Raw genomic sequence first — 18,635 nt, 5'->3', positions numbered from 1 at the left:
TTACTTTACAATTTAGATTGCAGATATTACTTCATTAAAAGACTCTTGATGGACACTGACATGAGTCAGAAGGTGCCAAAAGGTTCCAGGTCTTGTTTCATGTCGCCAACAATAGTTGGCCGCCGCCCTGTCCCACGGGAACCACTTTGTCCGCTGTTATCTTTGGACGCTTTGATTTAGAGTGCATTCCTAAAGCTTAGTAAAATGGAAGCTTCTGCAGAAAGCTGCAACTCAAACCGTGTGTGGCTTTGAACCAAACAAAATATCACTTGAGAAAACTTTACCATGACATTAACCCTTTAATATTTGAGGTTTTATAAGCTTTTCCTTTGGGGGTGTCTTCACAGCACCAGCATGTCTTTGGCCTCGTCCTGAATGACGTGTCCCACCGAGGCCTGGTTCTGTGCCTTTATAAAGCATCTCTTTTTGCACTCCATCAGCTGCTCCAGGTCCCGCCACAGCGTCATCTGCTCCATGTTGGCGCTGTGGTTCTCCCGGACCGTTTTCTGCTCCTCGCGTAGCTTCTGGAAGCCACAGGTGTGGAAGGAGCGGTTAGAACACCCCCCACGTTGTTTCAGGAGGACATGGGTCCAAAAGAGAGACAATCTAGATTCTTTTTTTAAATATTTGCAGGTTGAGCTACTGTTTTTGGAGACGCGTCTCACCTTGCCAAGCGACTCCTGTTCTGCTATGTTCTTCATGTACAATTCCCTGGAGAACGAAGAAAGCAGACCATTGGTCACTGCATTTTTTAAGTTAAGGTGTGGTAAGTTAAGGCGTAAACACATAAACTTTAACATACTGGAACTTTGAATGGTTAACACGATAATCCCAGCAGATTCTGCTTTTCTCCTTCAGAATCTGCTGGAATTATTGTGTTAACGGTTGAAAAGTTCCAGTAAATCAAAGTAGAAACACTGGAGTTCCGGTGTTCAACCTGATGGTCTTCTTCCTTTCTTGAGGATCAGAGGAGACGTATGCCTTCATTTCTTCTGCTGCCTGCTGCATCTGCATCTCGATAATCTGTGGATGACACACGTTAAGTTTGTTTATATGCGTTAGGTTAAAGAACCACTTTGATGAAAATGATGTTTTTAGCATTTTTCTCACGATGGAGGACAAATATAAAGAAAATTAAGCTTAAAATTGCATTTCTGAGTATTTCTATACATTTCTATACATTGGTATATAGGTCACATTGGTGTCAATTTGTTTTTAATTTTACCTAAAAATTGCATAACCGTAATTAACCCCTTAATGCCGTTGTTTCAAATATGCAACAAACCAAATTAGCTATAAAATTACGTAAATGTAGGATTTACTTAAACCACAAGTGTCAAAGTCTAGGCCCAGGGGCCGAATCCGGCCCCCTGGGTAATTCAATCCGGCCCTCCAGATCATTTCATCTTATTGTTATTAATGGCCCGATGTTATCTTGCACTTATTTCTAACTTGTATAATTTTAACAAAATATATATTTTAAGGAGAGTAAAATATTGAAAGTTATTTAAGGTTTAAATTGATTTATTCTGGAATAATATTCCTGGATTTTTATTATTCATAATTATGTTAAAAAGTTACAGTTTTAAGTTTAAAAATAGTAATTCTATGAACCTTTTGGACCATTTTGTAATTTGCTAAGATTTACTTATGCTAATTTGGATTTTAGCTAATATTTCAGCTACATGCTAGCTGTTTTGGCTAATTTAAGCTTTTTTTATTTTTAAGTTTTTTAAGACTGTTTTGGAGTTAGGCTAATATTTCACCCCAGCTGTTTTTGCTAATTCAGGCTTTTTTCCAGTTTTTAGGCTATTTTGAAATTTAGCAATTTTTTTAGCTACTAGCTAGCTGTTTTGGCTAACCTAATTTGTTCATTTTTCGTTTTTTAGGCTAATTTGGCAATTAGCTAATATTTTAGCTGGCTATCAGCTTCATAGTTTTCAGCGATCAATTTCAGCATCTACAGCGGGAAAATTAATCTTACAGCATTCACACTTGCATTATTGCAGGTAATGTTATATATCTAGTTCACAATTATGTGAAAAAGTTAAGGTTTTAAAGTTTTATAAATGTAGTTTTAGAGTGTTTAACAAATTTTTATCCTGTTTGGACCGCGACCTAAAGTGTGTTTTGGATTTGGCCCATATTTTTGTAATTTAGTTCAACACCCCTGACTTAAAAGCAAAAACATTAGTGAATATATTTTTTCATAGCCGATAATAAATTCAGGCATTAAGGGGTTAAAAGACTAATGGGAACACTTTTAAAATAGATCAAAAGATGATCAGAGTGGGATTTTAAGTCATTTTTAAAAAGAAATCCTTAGAAATCTTGCCTCAGACATGGAGTTGATGTAGTGATACTGGTTCTCTTTTTGGGCCATCTCCTCTTTTAATGCTTTCACCTCCTGAAATGATAATAATAAAAAAGGTGAATTCACATATAGATTTGGAGCACACGGTTAATCGTTTGTCATGCTCAGAGCTGCATGATAACTTCTACAAACCACACCTGCTCCAGCTGGGATCGGTTACTCTCCAAACCAGCAGCGCAGCTTTCATATTGAGCTTTCTTTTCGCTGTACTCCTGGCTTAACTCCTGTTAGGATGGTAATCCCGGGTATTGAGAAGAAGAAATGGAGATGCATTATTACACAATCCACTCAGAACTGAGGCAGGTACATGAAACATCAGCGTGTACTGTCAGCATGAAGTCCAGTTTAACCTACAACAGGCTGTAGCAAATCTATTTCTGTCTTCCTGTCGCGGCTCTTCATTAGCAGACATTACCCAGTAAAGGGGGAGAGGAATTCTGGGAACATGTGTAGGAAAACGTAAGCCTCTGCTGCAGCTCAGCAATGTAGGGAGAGCTCCACTGAGCATTTTATTTAAGGACTGTGTAAATACTTTCTAATGAGTCACGATATAATTAAAACAATTAAAATGAGCATTTCTGACGACTATCTTACATGAAAGTAGGGGTGTAGCGGATCACAAAACTCACGGTTTGGATCGTTTCATGGCTTTACAGTCACGGTTCGGATCATGTTCAGTAAAAAGTCATTTTACCTTGCCCCCTCCCTTAAATGAAAAAGTTCAAATTAAACTTTCTGGTATTAATTGTAGTATTCAAACCAACAGTGGAAACATTGAAATATTTCAAATAAATATTATTATCCGTAGTACATGTGCAGGTGGGCTACTACCATGCCCACTTTTCCTGATTTTTGATCCTTTTGGCTTGCCATACTGCCTTCCCCTGATCCGCGCACCGCGGTACACGAGTGAGCCGAACCGTGAATAGAGATCCAAAACACACCTAAAGTCGCGGGCCGAACAGGATAAACATTTATTGAACACTTTAAAGCACATAAAGCTAAAGTCCGCTAGCTTGATGCTAAAGTTTAATGGAATTTATAGTAGGACAGCTAATGCTAACGCTAGTTTGACCTAAACATACTTTGTTGACTAAATGAACATCTTTATAAACTCACAGACATGAATTTTCCAAACACTTCTAATTTTTAAAGTAACAATTTAGAATAAGATGTACTGCTATGGCGCGATCGCCACCTAGTGGCTAAACTGAAACATCCTCCAGGAGAGGCAGAACAATTGTTGGAGCTTCTCCTTTAGAGAATCCTTGTTACACTGTATGTTATTAAGTATCTCGTAATTTCACTAATACAGTTTACAGTATGTGAACTGCATCAGATTAATATAAACATCTTCAAAACTTATAGTAGATTATTAAAGTATTTTAAACAAATGTGTCTAAATGTGTAAACAGAGTAAATTCGAAATTCAATTGAACTGAATGCATTGAGAGAATCAAAAAAAAAAAAAGAATCAAATTGAATCAATTCTGGAAATGATTAGAGACATCCAACCGCAGTAAGAAGTTAATGGCTGGATTCCTATAACCCAGAGTTCTGTAGATAGTGTGGGATTATTGTTTTGTTTTGCCACTATCTAGTCAGACGGAGGTTACCTCCCGACGTTGTCTCAGTGACCTCAGCTCCTTTATGATGGGGGCAAGAGCTGACTTCTTCTCCACAATCGACGAGTTTAACCGCTTCACCTGCAAAAAAAGTTACGAAACACTTAAAATGAGCAAAATTAGAAAAAGAAAAAGTGCAAACATTGAAACTAGCTGGTGAGGCTTAAACACAAAATCTTTAACATCCTGTAACGTTTCAATCGCAATTAAAAAACTTGAGTAAATCAAAGAACAAACACTGGTGTACAATGAAACCATCATAAGATGTACCAGACTAGATCTGTCCTGTGAGGTTGTTTGATTTTTACATATTTTAAAACAGATTCAACAGTCAACCAAAAGAGCTTAAAAGCCCGTCCTGACCATTTCAGACATGTCGTCCAGCGTGCGCCCCTTCTTCTCGTCTAGCTCTGTCTTGATGGCAGAGACCCTCTCCAGCTCCTCCTGAGTGCTGCTGTAGCCAGAGATGCCCTTCTCAACTTCCACAGCTTGCTTTAACATACACAAGAAAACAAAAATGAAACACAGCAACGTGCTCACAAACGGATAAATTAATATTAACTACATCTCTTTAGCATTTGTAAATCTGTGTTCTGCATTTAAAATGCCCACAGTGGTGATTTTTGACCACAATCTTCATTACCAGGTTTTATTTTTTTCAAAATGTAATAAATTATTTGACTTGGAAAATGAGATCTCTCTAAAGCAGGAGTGTAAAACTCAGTCGCACAAGGGGCCAAAAACCAAAACACACCTTAGGTCGCGGGCCGAGCAGGATAAACATTTATTGAACACTCTTACATGAAATTTTTAAAACTTTAAAACAGTAACTTTCCGCTGAAGATGCTAGTGCTGATAGCTGAAGATGCTCGATGAAATCCCTGAAGCTAACTGCTGAGAACGATGAAGCTGATGGTAAGCTAAAATAATTGTTAAATGCCAAATTAGCATAAAAAACAAAAAAAAGAACTAGGTTAGCCAAAACAGCTAGCATGTAGCTGAAAAAATAACTAAACTTCAAAACAGACTAAAAAACGGGGAAAAAAGCCTAAATTAGCCAAAACAACTAGCGTGTAAATATTAGCAAAACTCCAAATTAGCCTAAAAAACTTTTAAAAAGCCTAAATTAACCAAAACAGCTAGCATGTAGCTGAAATATAAGCTAAACTCAAAAATAGATTAAAAAATGTTAGTAAATGCCCAAACAGTCCAGAAAGCTTTTTAACATAATCCAGAATAATACAAAGGCAGGAATATTATTCCAGAAAAAAAAAAAAAAAAAAATTACTATCTGTAAAAGCATATTTTATCAAAATTATACAAGTTAGAAATAAGCGCAGGATAACATCCGGCTATTAACAACAATAAAATAAAATGATCTGGAGGGCCGGATCCGGCCCCCGGGCCATGACTTTGACACATGTTCCAAACCGACCATAGCGATTTAGGGCAGTAATCAGAAAACAAATCCTCATGTTGGATGTAGCTGGAGAAGGAGCAGCAGATGCAACCATCAGAAATAGCAGTGCCAGCCTGCGCCAGACGCCACATCACCGAGTCAGGTGATCAGACCACACAAAGGTGTGAAGCCGCTTCCAGGAAGCGTCCATCACTTCTCCGTTTAAAGCTGGACATGAACGGAGACGAGGTGATAAAGGCACATTTGGTTAGGCAGCTGTGGATCAGTCGCTCTCAACCATGAACACTGCAGTGAAGCCAATAGAAGCCCTTCTATTGCACCTCAAAGAGCCATTTCTTACCAACCACAACCAGAGCCACAAAGTCTGGTCCTTTAGAGAAAAAAGACATGGTTTATATTATTGTAAATTAAATACATATATATTTTTTATGGCACAAATAAGAAGGATAGATTTAATGGTCATTGTGACATGTTACATGCATAACAAAACTCTAGATAAAAACATTAGACTTTTAAATATGAAAAAGTTGTTAACTTTTGACAGATGTTTACATGACTTCTTTTCAAAATAGAAGACACCCTGTACCAAATAGAGCACATGTGTCAAAGTCTAGGCCCGAGGGCCGGATCCGGCCCTCCAGGTAATTCTATCTGGCCCTCCAGATCATTTTATTTTATTGTTATTATTTGGCCTGATGTTATCTTTTGCTCATTTCCAACTTGCACAATTATGACAAAATAAAATTTGTCAAAATGGAGAGTAAAATATTGAAAGTTATTTAAGGTTTAAGTTGATTTATTCTGGAATAAAATTACTGCCTTTGTATTATTCATAATTATGTTAAAAAGTTATAGTTTTGAAGTTTAAAAAATGTACATACTGTTAGCCTTTTGGATTATTTTCACATTTACTAAGATTCTTTAGGCTATTTTGGAGTTTAGTTAATATTTCAGCTACATGCTAGCTGTTTTGGCTAATTTAGGCTTTTTTCAGTTTTTTTAGGATATTTTGAAGATTATTTTTTATTCGCCTGCATGCTAGCTGTTTTGGCTAATGTAAGTTTTTTGTTTTCAGCTTTTAACTTCAGCATTTTTAGCTGTCAGCTTCAGTGATTTCAGGTAACAGCTTCAGTTTTTTTAGCTATCAATTTCAGCATCTTCAGCAGTCAAATTCATCTTACAACATTCACTCTAGCATTATCACAGGTAATCCTATATATCAAGTTCATAATTATGTTAAAAAGTTACGGTTTTAAAGTTTTAAAAATGTAGTTTTAGTGTGTTCAACAAATGTTTATTCTGTTCAGCCCGCGACTTAAGGTGTGTTTTGTATTTTGGCCTGTTGTGTGATTGAGTTTGACACCCCTGACTTAGAGAGAGAGACATGGTTTACGTTATTATAAATGTAACGTGGGTTTTTTTGGGCCTAAACAAGAAGAATAGACTTCATTGTCACTGATAAATGTTACATGCACAGCAAAATTCTAAATAAAAACATAAACTTAAAGGGAAATATGCTTTTTCAAAAGATGAAACAGCTGTTCGTTCATATGACTTCTTTTCAAAATATAAGACACCGTGTACCATATAGGATCATCTCATAGTGTAATGTTAGCAGTGAAAAAAAAACACTATGTCACTGTTTGTGGTGCCTCTTAGCCAGAAATGTGTCACTGACAAAAATTAAGATTAGAGCTAATTAAAGACCCTCATATTGTTCAAACCACAAGGTGTACAGAACACCTTCAGTTTGTATAAGAGGAAAAAATCTGCCTTAAAATGCACCTTAGGTGTGAATTCTGCTTTTGATTATCAACCTCCAATCGATTTTCGGAGGTACACAGCACACAAAAATGTGAATAACCCTTGTGCTATACTAGGCATGTTTACATTAAAGTGGGGTCATCTGGACCCCTGAATGATTTTCACTGGTGTCTGTGGCAGACATGAAATCCTGTCCACCTTCATCCACATTTGTCATGGGATGGATAACACGTCAATGTAAAGTTTGAGTCATCTGGACCCCATAAGAGAGCACAAGGGTTAAATGTTGTCATTTGATGCATCCTTACTTTTAATTGTTACTTTTTCAAAAATTATTTTTCTTTATCTAGAAGGGATAACAGAGCCCTGTGTGGCTCCGGGGCCCCCAGACCCCCAGACCCCCAAGAGTTAAAGGTTACCAGCTTCTCCTGGACCGCCTCGTGCTTCTGTCGGAGGATCTCCTCCGTCCGCTGCAGGACTCCGTACTCAGCTTTCAGCTCCGAGAGCTCCAGGCGTCTTTTCTTGTAAGCAGTTCCTTTGCTGCGGAGTTTTGCCACCACGCGTTTCAGCTTTGAAATACCAAGAAAGAGAGTTAAAAACATTTTGCCATAGCAACAAAAAAGAAAGATGCTTAAAGGGTAACCAAAGCCCAAATTCAACTTTTTTTGTCTGTTGATCTCTATAAATGGGGCTATAAAGTGCTGTCTGTTAGTCATTGCCAAATTTTTGACAAATTAAAATAAATTTGTTTAATTCTTGAAAATATAGTCAAAAAAACATTGGTGTGCTGCCCCCTACAGGTTGGATAGAGGTATTATATTTGAATTTTTGTAATGGTCAAAATATTTAAGTCTCACTTCATGATCTGCAGCTCCAGTAATGACAATAGTCCTGTTCTCCAGCCCCGCCCCTCTGACTGGATATTCAAATTTTAGCTGTGGGTGGAGTCAGCCTCCAACTTCCTTGTTTGGTTGCCCTTTATTTATTGAAACAAAAATTTTAAAACTTTAAAACAGTAACTTTTTAACATAATTATAAACTAGATATATAGCATGAATGCTGTCAGCTGAATTTGGCTGATGAAGTTTCTGAAATTGATAGCTGATAGCTGAAAACGCTGAAGCTAATAGCCAGCTAAAATATTAGCTAAATGCCAAATTAGCCTGAAAAAACAAACAAAAAAAACCTTAGGTTAGCCAAAACAGCTAGCATGATCCATCCATCCATTGTCTTGACCGCTTCTTCCCTTTCGGGGTCGCGGGGAGCTAGCATGATAAAATGTTAAATTTCAAAATAGCTTAAAAAACAGAAAAAAGCCTAAATTAGCCTGAACAGCTAGCATGTAGCTGAAATATTAGCTAAACTCTTATTAAATGCCAAAATAGTTCAAAAAGCTAGCAGAATTTCAATTTGTAAACCTTTTAAACCTTTTAAACCGTAACTTCAGCCAGACTCTGCCTTCAGTAGCCCCAAGGTCAAATGAGTTTGAGACCCCTGACTTACAGGTATGCAGTTTAATTATTTAATGTCATGAGTTAAAAAAACGAAAAGCTTGTTTTATGTCATAAATCTAAACGTGTAAATGTGGTGTGTAAAGGAAAATAGGAATGTCAGAAGGGATTCAGAAGTCAGATCACAAAAATTCACGTCGTTTTTTGTGCTTTGAGCAACAATGAGGCCTGGTTCATGTGTGAGTTTGTGCGTTCGTATATTTTGGGACTTCAAGGGCAGACGTGGTGGAGAGGGGCATTAGCACACGTGAATAAAACTGCAGTGTGTTCCATCCATTACATCTCAGAGTGCATCTGAAAGAGCGACAGCGAATGCCTTTACATGTCAAACACATGGAGGAGGAACAATTTAAGAACCCCCCCTCAACTAATTCAAAAAGCTACCTAAATCCCCCATTGGTGTCTAAACTAAATTTAACGCGATGATGATCAAATGGCTTCCTGCTGCTGGTCGGCCAGTGACGAGCAGCTGCGGTCACGACCCTCAGGGAGATCAGGCAGCTGTTGGTCGGCATGTGATGACACACAATGGAAAATACCTCAGATAAAGCGATCATCTCCACCACGGCTGATGTCTCCAAACGACGCAGGAGGCCGATAAGCCCAGCTCAACAAAACGTTTTCCACTAGCTTCATTCATGTAAAACTCAAGAGCCTCTTTGCGCCTACAAACAACTTCCTGTTGTACTTGGACTCTAAGAAACAGGAGGAGCAAAACGCGGGTGGTAGTCGAGCGGTTGAGTTTGCCCAAGATGGGAAACCACATCTTCCACAGCATCTTATTAAATGTCTTCCTGTCATATTTTTAAAGCTTCTCCCAGAGTGAACGGATTCTCATCTTCTCTTCCTGTGGAGTATGAACATACTGGAAGTTATTCTCTGTGTTGCTGGTTAGGGATGTGACGATTCAGTCAAGCAACGATTCAATTTCGATTTTTTTTTTCTCAACACAATATATTAAAGGTATTTTAAAGCTAAGTATGTATGAAAAGTATGAATTTGGGTTTATAGTGGTGATCACGACATTGTGAAATCCTGGAGGGACTTTTAGATCCGAAGGAGCTGCGAGAATTTCCCAGGAGGGGGAGCGTAGATGAACAGCATGCAGCCTGTCCGCTACGCGCACACACTCACATCGAGCCTGCATGAAGAAATGTCATCAGCTCTGCATTTCTAAATTCAGAAACAGGCCACGACAAACAGATTCTTTTTTTCTGCAACAATGAACATGTTGACGAGCTTGAATCGTTTTTTATCGATTCACGAAAAATCGTTACATCCTTAGTGCTGGTTATAGTGTTTGGATTTCTCTGCAAACATCAGCTTGTTTATTTTGCTAATACAAGACTGTCTGGTGCTATAAACGCAATTTAAGCCCAACAAATGTGCAAGCCCGCTGGTTTCTGTGTGACGTCCTGAGGAGGCTGTAGCACAGGGGTGTCAAACTCGATCACAAGGGGCCAAAATCCAAAACACACCTTAGGTCACAGGCCGAACAGGATAAACATTTATTGAACACTGTAAAACTACATTTTTAAAACTTTGAAAATGTAACTTTTTGCCATAATTATGAACTAGATATATAGCATTACCTACTTAAATATAAGCTGAATGCCAAATTAGCCTAAAAAACTAAAAGAAAAAACTTAGATTAGCTAGCATGTAGCTGATAAAAAGTGCTGAACTTAAAAATATACAAAAAAGCAAAAAAAAGCTTAAAATAGCCAAAACAGCTAGCGTGTAAATATCAGCCAAACTCCAAAAAAAGCCTGAAAAATTTTAAAAAAGCCAAAATTAGCCAAAACAGATAGCATGTAGCTGAAAAAGGTAAACTTTAAAACAGCCTAAAAGCCCCTAAAAAAAAACGCTTAAGTTAGCCAAAACAGCTAGCCTACCTCAAAAACAACCAAACAAACCTTTAAAAAGCCTAAATTAGCCAAAGCAGCTAACATGTAGCTGAAAAAATAGCTAAACTTTAAAACAGCCTAAAAATCTTTTAAAAAAAAACGCTTAAATTGGCCGAAACAGCTAGCGTTTAAACATAGGCCTAACTCAAAAACACCCTAAAAACTGTTAAAAGCCTAAATTAGCCAAAACAGCTAGCATGTAGCTAACATGTTAGCTAAACTACAAAATAGCCTAAAAAATCTTAGTAAATGCCAAAATAGTCCAAAAAGCTAGCAGAATGCCTATTTTAAAACTTTAAAAACATAACTTTTTAACATAATCATGAACTAGATATATAGCATTACCTGCTTAACTATTAGATACATGGCAAATTAGCCTAAAAAACAGCTAGCATGTAGCTGATAAAAATAGCTAAACTTCAAAATATAAACTAAAAACAACAAAAAAAAAAGTTTTTTTTAGTAAATGCCAAAATAATCCAAAAACCTAGCAGAATGCCCATTTTTAAAACTTTAAAAAAGTAATTTTTTAACATAATTATGAATAAAAAATGAAGTAATTTTATTCCAAAATAAATAATCTTAAGCTTTAAATAACTTTCAGTATATTACTCTCTATAAAAATATATTTTGTTAAAATTATACAAGTTAGACATTAATAACAATAAAATAAAATGATCTGGAGGGCCGGATCCGGCCCGCGGGCCTTGACTTTGACACGTGTGCTGTGGGAGGTGTGGAGACTGCATCCTCCTACCAAATCACATTTCTGTGACCCAGGTCTACGTAACAGAACCAGCTGACTTGAATTGGAAGATGAATTGTATTAAAGACATTTTAAAAAGGAGGCTGCTTTCAGGAAGTTTGTCCAGAACAGTTCCTACTTCTGGATATTCTCTCTTTTGTGATCTATTCCTGGCTTTCATGGGAATGTGAGGGAAGAGTGGGGTAAAGGAACATTATACAGCGAGTGTGCCTGTGTTTGGATAAGAACAGAAATAGCCACTTGAGTATTCTGTAGGTTGCTTATCTTCTGGCTGTAGATGACGATAGTGTAAAGGAAGACTGAAAAAGACCTGGTTTTGTGGTGGCTGCGAACGGCGTCTGTACCTCGTCACCTCGAACGACCTCTTCCCCCTGTGAGGACTGGCTGTGCCTCTGCTTCATCTCCCTCTCCGCCGTGGCCAGCGCCTCCCTCGCTTCCTGGAGCTCCTCTGCCTTCGCCTCCTTCTTTCGGCTGATAATGGACGCCTGAAACACTCACGGAGGATTAGATCTAACCTTTAAGGCATTGCGTACAGTAGCTGGAGCGACCATAGAAACAGCTACATTAAAAAAAACTTGTTAACATTAAAGCTTCAAATGGAATGTTACACATTAATCACTATAAACCCTTTAACACCAGAGCTCCAGTTTTTATGTTCTATGATTTACTGTACTTTTTTTTTAATTGTACCACGATCAACATAATTCCAGTAGATTTAAAATCTACTGGAAATACGTTGACCATGTGAACCAGGGGTCCCCAAACTACCGCCGGATCGGGCCCGCCTCCACATTTGACCCCCTCCCAACATCCATGGACGTTCATAGTTCTTCAGCTGTTTCAGCTATTCAAATATTCAGCTCTTTTTATGCTAGCTTTTTCAACAGTTTTTGTATTTACGAAAGATTTCTAGGCTATTTCAGGGTTTAGCTAATATTTTAGCCACAGGCTAGCTGTTTTGGCTAATTTAAGATTTTTCAGTTTTTTTAGGCTAATTTAGCATTTAGCTTGTATTTCAGCTACATGCTAGCTGTTTTGGCTAATTTGCACTTTTTTCCGTTTTTTATTCGGCTAATTTGGAGTTTAGTTAATATTTCAGCTTTATGCTAACTGTTTTGGTTAAATTAAACATTTTAACAGTTGTTTTGGCTAATTTGGCATTTGGGTAATATTTCAGCTACAGGCTACCTGTTTTGGATAAATTACGCTTTTTTTCAGTTTTTTAGGCTAATTTGGAGTTTAGCTAATATTTTTGCCGTATGCTAGCTGTTTTGGTTAAATTAGACATTTTAACAGTTGTTTCAGCTATTTTGGAGTTTATATAATATTTCAGCTACAGGTTATCTGTTTTGACTAATTTTTTTCTGTTTTTTTTAGGCTAATTTGGCATTTAGATAATATTTTAACAAGCTATCAACTTCAACGTTTCAGCTATTAGCTCTAGTGTTTTTAGTTATTAATTTCAGCATCTTAAGATATCAGCTCTAGGATTTTACCAGTCTTTTTTTGGCTATTATGCCCTTTCGATAATATTTAGCTAGCTATCAGGTTTAGCGTTTAGCTTCAGCCATTTCAACTATCAACTTCAACGTTTCAGCTATCAGCTTCAGTGTTTTTAGCTATCAATTTCAGCATCTTCAGCAGCCACATTCATCTTACAGCATTCCCACGACCATTATCACAGGTAATGCTATACATCTAGATTTTAAAATGTGTTAGTATTATTATTTTTCTATGAGGATCACAAAAAATGAATTATTTAAAATTTGGTTATGTGTGGCTTTCTGTAAAACCGTAAATGTTTACGTTTAGGCTGGGATTGTTACACATTTTTGTTAACCTATAAACCGACCCCGGCCTGACATCAGAGAAGAAAACAGTTATGTGGCTCTCACAAGAAAAGGTTTGGGGACCCTCTGGTGTAAACAGTTGAAAAGTTTAAAGATTTTGTTTTTAAGCATCATCGGTGTCGCCTCAGGTTTTAAAGGGTTAAATGCTCACTGTAAACTTCTAAATTTAAATCATGTGAACAGGAAATATATATATAGCATAATCTCACTAATCGAGAAATCATAGACTGTTGGGGCTTACATATTGATTTAATGACAGGAGCCTGCAGGGAAGCAGAATTCTGATTGCAGGCCCCATTTGGCCAATGGGCCAGACTCTGGACATGCAAATATGTGAGCGGGTCAGCACCTGTTGTTTGTAAAGGGTCAGTTTGTCATCTATGGGGTCATTCCTCAACATCTTCTTCTCAATCAGCAGGTTAATCTGAGAGTCCACGTCTCTGATCTGTGGGAGCATTAGTCAGGAATTAGAGGAAACTTGGGATGTATGAAGGAACCATTTACTGTACAAGAGAACTGGACAGAGTAAGTGTGAGCTGTAGAAATTATCACAATTATCACAATTTTTGACAAAATACATTTTTATAGAGAGTAAAATATTGAAAGTTAGTTAAGTATTAAGTTGATTTATTCTGGAATAATATTCCTGTCATTTTATTATTCATAGAGGGGTCGCTCAGTCCAGTTTTCTTTTACAGTCCATGGAGGGACCCCGGTGTTGCACTGCATCTATGTCTTTACCCTGTCCTCCAGCTCCCGGATGTTGGGCTGGCCCATTGCAGGTTCTGCTGCCACTTTCTGCAGGTACTGCACGGTGCGCCTCAAACTCTCCAGCTCTTTGGGGAGTTTCTCAGAGACCATGTAAGAGTTGATCTGGATCTCCTCCTCGAGTCTTCTGGTTAAGCCTGATGAAGACCGTTTTTAAATGAACAGGCTTCAAATTTTCCAGAAACTGTTTTTTTGGTGTCGCTTTACATATTTTTTGGCCACATTGGGCTACTAAATCATTGATGGCTGTTATGCAAAATCATTTTCAGAAATTACACTGATGGAAATGTTTTATCCATGACTCTAAATGCAACAATTAGATCATGTCTTTAGAGGAGAAAGGATTTTTAACAACATTATCAAATCATGCTTGGAAATGATGCATGAGTACTTTTCCTAGGGATGTTTTGACTCAAATGATCCCAAAAGCACTTTATTCAGATATGAGAACACATTCTGTCTCCTCTCATTGTGCAGCTTTTGATTCATCTCAACCGCATAGATCATTTTTAAAAATTGCAAATTTGTAAATCTCTCTCTGAGCTTAGAAGCTCAACCCCCAGAGAAAACCAAAGCAGACCATTTCAATAGGGCTGGGTATCGGCAATAATTTTCAGAATCGATTCAATTTGATTCACCAGAACCAAGATTCAAATTTTTTCAATTCTTTCATTCCATTCAATTTAATTTCGAGTTTACACATTTATACAAATTTGCTTATAAAAATATTAATAATCTATATATATGCTTTGCATATATTTATATTAATCTGATACAGTTCACGTACTGTAAAATGTATCAGTGAAAATATAACAAGATTCTTAATACCACAATTTCTCTGCTTCTCCGGAAAGTTTCAGTTTGGCCACTAGGTGGCGATTACGCTACAGCATTACACCTTATTCCAGGAGAAGAAGAAAAAATGCGCAAAAAAAATAATGTTTTAGACCACAAATAGTTTTTTAAAGAAATATTTCCATAAATGAGTTTGAAAAATTAATTCCTGTAAGTATATAAAGATGTTCATTTAGTCAGTAACGTATGCCTACATCAATAAGCATTAGCCGTCCTATGGGAAATCCCATTATACGTTAGCATGAAGCTAGTGGACCCAGCCCTAGCTAACAGGCTTAATTTGTTAATACACCAATTGTTTTGATCTCTGGTTCAGTGTAATGAAGCTCATCTGTAAGCACAGACATGTGTTGATTCATTGAATTTCATGTGCATCCCAGGCAGGACCGCGACACTCACTCTCTGGATTTGCATCTGCGGCGGATTGTCGCATATCCTTCAGCTGCTGGTGGGATCTCAGCACTCTCTGCTCTGCCTGAAACAGCTGAACACACAACAATTACCACGACTGATATTTTAGGAAGTTTAAAACAAAATTCAAGTGCGAAAGTTTTTATAGCTTTTAGATTTTTCATCCTGTGTTTAATTTTTTGGACTCTTCAGAAAAACTGAACATTTCTGCAAAATTATACCTTTAATGCTATCTAAATAAATTCACTTTTTTAATTATTATTATCATTTAAAACACTTGATTCTCATCATTTTTGCATTTGACGTTGAAGAAAATGTAACCAAACTTAAATTTGCTAAACTTTTTAACATGACATTCCTACGATACACAATCTTGCTCCAGAACAAAAGCACTTTTCTACCTGATTTTTCTGCTGTTGTTTCTGGTGAGCCAGAGACTCCTCTCTTTCCTTCTCCACCCGCAGCTGCCTGGCCTGCTCCAGCATCCGCTGATGGCTGGACACCGACTCCACCTAGAGGATGTTAGAATGACAGGCGTAACCAAGCACCCCCTCATGGGTTCAGGTTTCCCCTTTTGGCATGCAAGACCCATTAAATCAACACCTTGTTACATTTCAGCCTTGAAGCCTGTCAGATGCTTGTTAGCTCCACAGGACGAAGTGATAACTTGTGTCTAAGATCATGTTTTCATTCCAGGGGGTCTTAAACACGTCGGGGCTTTAAGGGAGCCTTACCCGCTTCTTCAGCCGCTCCACACGTTTGATCAGCTGATCCTTCTCTTCCTCCATGGCGCTAATATCCTGTTTACGCAAAAGGAAAAAATGATTAGAAATACATCAAGTGAATATTTCTCCTTCTAAGTCATAAAACTGATATTAAAACAGATTTTTGCTATGCAGGACAAAGATTTCTAACTATTAGTGACTGTTATGGAACTAAGATGGACTTTTTACCCTCCTGATTTCTGCTGTAGAGAAGCCTGACGTCCTCAGCTGCTCACACTGCTTATGATACATCTTGAAGCTTTCCACCAGCTCTTCATACTGTAAACAGCACATTTTCACGTCAAGATAAGAAGAAAACAAACCTGAAAATAAGGATCCAAAAACTACCTAAAGAAAACAAATAAACAAAGCCTGCAAAGTAAGACTACCAAGGTCCAACCTGAAACTAAAATAACAAAACCCAGCAGAGTAAGACTGCTGAGGACAGAGAGGGGAAAAATATAAAAAAAGAAAAGAAAAATGAAATACATTTGCATGAATGCAAATCCAGATTTCTGAAAGGATAGTAAGTAAGTAAGTAAGTAAGACTATGTAGCTTTTATTGTTAAAGGTTGCTGACTCCTGGGATAAGAAGATGAATTAATTAATTATTCCTCAGAAAACTAAAAACTTTTGTAACATAATTTGTATCATTTAATAAATATTAATTATATTTGTCAGTTCAGCCAAAAGTTCCATAAATTATTACGTAGAGCAATTTAGAGATAAAAACAACATTAATAATAATATTTTTAAATAGCTTGTATAATTCTGAGTGTGAATGAGGGGAATTGGGGGGGGGGTCCTCCAAATCCCACAAGATTGTTTACAGGAGAATTTCCATTTTTGAATATTTTATGGTTTTTATTGTGTTAGGTTTTGATTTCTGAGTATTTTATGGAATTATTATAATTTTAATTACATTTTTAACAGATAGATTTATTAACTGTTTTAGGTTTTTATTCCTTTGTTTGTTATTATATTTGTGTTGTGATTGCAAACAGCTGGCCACTCTTAAATTTCCTTCGGGATTAATAAAGTTTCTGTTCTATTCTAGCTACTCTCAATTAGTAAATAAATAGTCAGACTTTTAGGGACAAACTGGCATAAAAACATGTTTAAAAAAACCCAACACCAAACTGCATTTACAATCGTTTTAATCCAGGATATTACAATAATCTTTTAAACAAAAGAATTAGACCGTAATTAAAATTTTGTGGCATAATAATAAGAAATTAATTAGTGGTGTATAACCCACCAATTATACATATGATTTATTGATAACGTGCATCAAAATAAATAATCTGTGCTTTCACGTAGCTGAATGGTTCATTTGAGTGTCTGATTTAATGTAGTTCCTTCATCATTGTAGGTTCTATCCTGTTCAGATTCTCTGAGACTTCATCACTTCCTCTGACAATTACGATGTCCTAGAAGGATTTATTACTTTACTAAAGGTGGTCAAGTTAATTAGCCGGTATATTAATTGGTTATTTGGACATAGTATCTATTAGTATTCTAAATAAAAAAAAAACACGAATGAAATACGTAAAATATTTTTATAAAAATGTATAAAAAAAAAGATTAAATGTATAATTAAGTTCATTACTGACCTGGCTGTAAGTGTCACTGATGATGTCATCGTGCAAAAACTCTGCAGGCACCTCCAGCTTTACCAAAAAGCGGGCTAAGTAAGCCCTCTTCTTCAGGTCGGGGACCCTCTGTAACAGCCAGTGGAGGATTGGATGAATAACCGATTTACTGCCAGTGACCAGGCCCTGCTGGAAGGTCTTCCTGCAACAGACCAGGAAGGATGGAGGGGATGGAGGGAGCAGAACATGACAGTCAACATGTGGATCTGTTCAACCATAACCAACATTTAAACAGAATCCTGCAGAACCTCGAGGTGAGTTTGATCAACTAGAGCAGCCACTGAAAATTCAACTCAGTAATATGACCACATTTGTGTCTTCAGCAAGTTATAAAGTGTACATATGTTGTGATTAATGTACGTGTTGGGAGTAGGAAGTAAAGTAGAGTAAAAATGTTAAACAATTTTTTAAAAGTACAAAGTAGAAATCAGAAGATGAGAAGCCTAATGGGACAATGTGCAAACAATCATGACTTGGGAAGTTGTTTTGGTGCTTTGATCCTTTTTTTTATGTAAAGAAAATGATTATATTTTTAATGTGTAAATACGTATAAAGAAAATATAATTAGATTTTGAGTGGGAATTAATTCTATTTTCTTCTACCCACTCCTGATTTGAACACTTTAACACTTTCTGTTTATTATGTTTATTTATTATTTTATTAGCAGACATAACTATTAACAATATTCAAGCTAAGAAAAAATATTTTTCCCCATAATGCAGGGGTGTCAAACTCAATCACACAAGGGGCCAAAACCCAAAACACACATTAATTAGGTCACGGGTCAAACAGGATAAAAATTGAATACTAAAGCTACATTTTTAAAACTTTAAAACTGTAACTTTTTAACATAATCATGAACTAGATATATAGTATTACCTGTGATAATGCTAGTGTGAATGCTGTAAGCAGAATTTGGCTGATGAAGATGCTGAAACTGATAGCTAAAAATGCTGAAGCTGAAGCTG

At 36.8% G+C, this 18,635-nt stretch overlaps 2 protein-coding genes across 2 annotated transcripts in view; one reads left to right on the top strand and one right to left on the bottom strand.

Moving 5' to 3' along the window:
* Positions 1 to 279: 279 nt before the first annotated feature.
* The window catches only part of ift81 (intraflagellar transport 81 homolog), a 19,053-nt gene continuing 697 nt past the window's right edge, over positions 280 to 18,635 (bottom strand). Inside the window, exons 3-18 of the mRNA XM_024276269.2 lie at positions 17,629 to 17,809; positions 16,205 to 16,294; positions 15,986 to 16,051; positions 15,653 to 15,763; positions 15,240 to 15,324; positions 13,959 to 14,122; positions 13,567 to 13,662; positions 11,712 to 11,852; positions 7,603 to 7,752; positions 4,363 to 4,491; positions 3,991 to 4,080; positions 2,512 to 2,598; positions 2,336 to 2,407; positions 938 to 1,023; positions 666 to 711; positions 280 to 524 (exon numbers count right to left, since the gene is read on the bottom strand). Coding sequence (XP_024132037.1) covers positions 342 to 524; positions 666 to 711; positions 938 to 1,023; positions 2,336 to 2,407; positions 2,512 to 2,598; positions 3,991 to 4,080; positions 4,363 to 4,491; positions 7,603 to 7,752; positions 11,712 to 11,852; positions 13,567 to 13,662; positions 13,959 to 14,122; positions 15,240 to 15,324; positions 15,653 to 15,763; positions 15,986 to 16,051; positions 16,205 to 16,294; positions 17,629 to 17,809 — 1,777 coding nt within the window. The 3' untranslated portion in view covers positions 280 to 341. The remainder of the gene's footprint in view (positions 525 to 665; positions 712 to 937; positions 1,024 to 2,335; positions 2,408 to 2,511; positions 2,599 to 3,990; positions 4,081 to 4,362; positions 4,492 to 7,602; positions 7,753 to 11,711; positions 11,853 to 13,566; positions 13,663 to 13,958; positions 14,123 to 15,239; positions 15,325 to 15,652; positions 15,764 to 15,985; positions 16,052 to 16,204; positions 16,295 to 17,628; positions 17,810 to 18,635) is intronic.
* The window catches only part of si:dkey-91m11.5 (BCR activator of RhoGEF and GTPase), a 45,305-nt gene continuing 44,460 nt past the window's right edge, over positions 17,791 to 18,635 (top strand). The window contains exon 1 of the mRNA XM_024276268.1: positions 17,791 to 17,921. The gene's annotated coding sequence lies outside the window, so the exon portion shown is untranslated. The remainder of the gene's footprint in view (positions 17,922 to 18,635) is intronic.

This window comes from Oryzias melastigma, linkage group LG9 (assembly GCF_002922805.2).
Source record: "Oryzias melastigma strain HK-1 linkage group LG9, ASM292280v2, whole genome shotgun sequence".
Lineage (NCBI taxonomy): Eukaryota > Metazoa > Chordata > Actinopteri > Beloniformes > Adrianichthyidae > Oryzias > Oryzias melastigma.
Note: the sequence above shows the minus strand (reverse complement) of the source record. Positions and strands in the feature narration are given on the sequence as shown.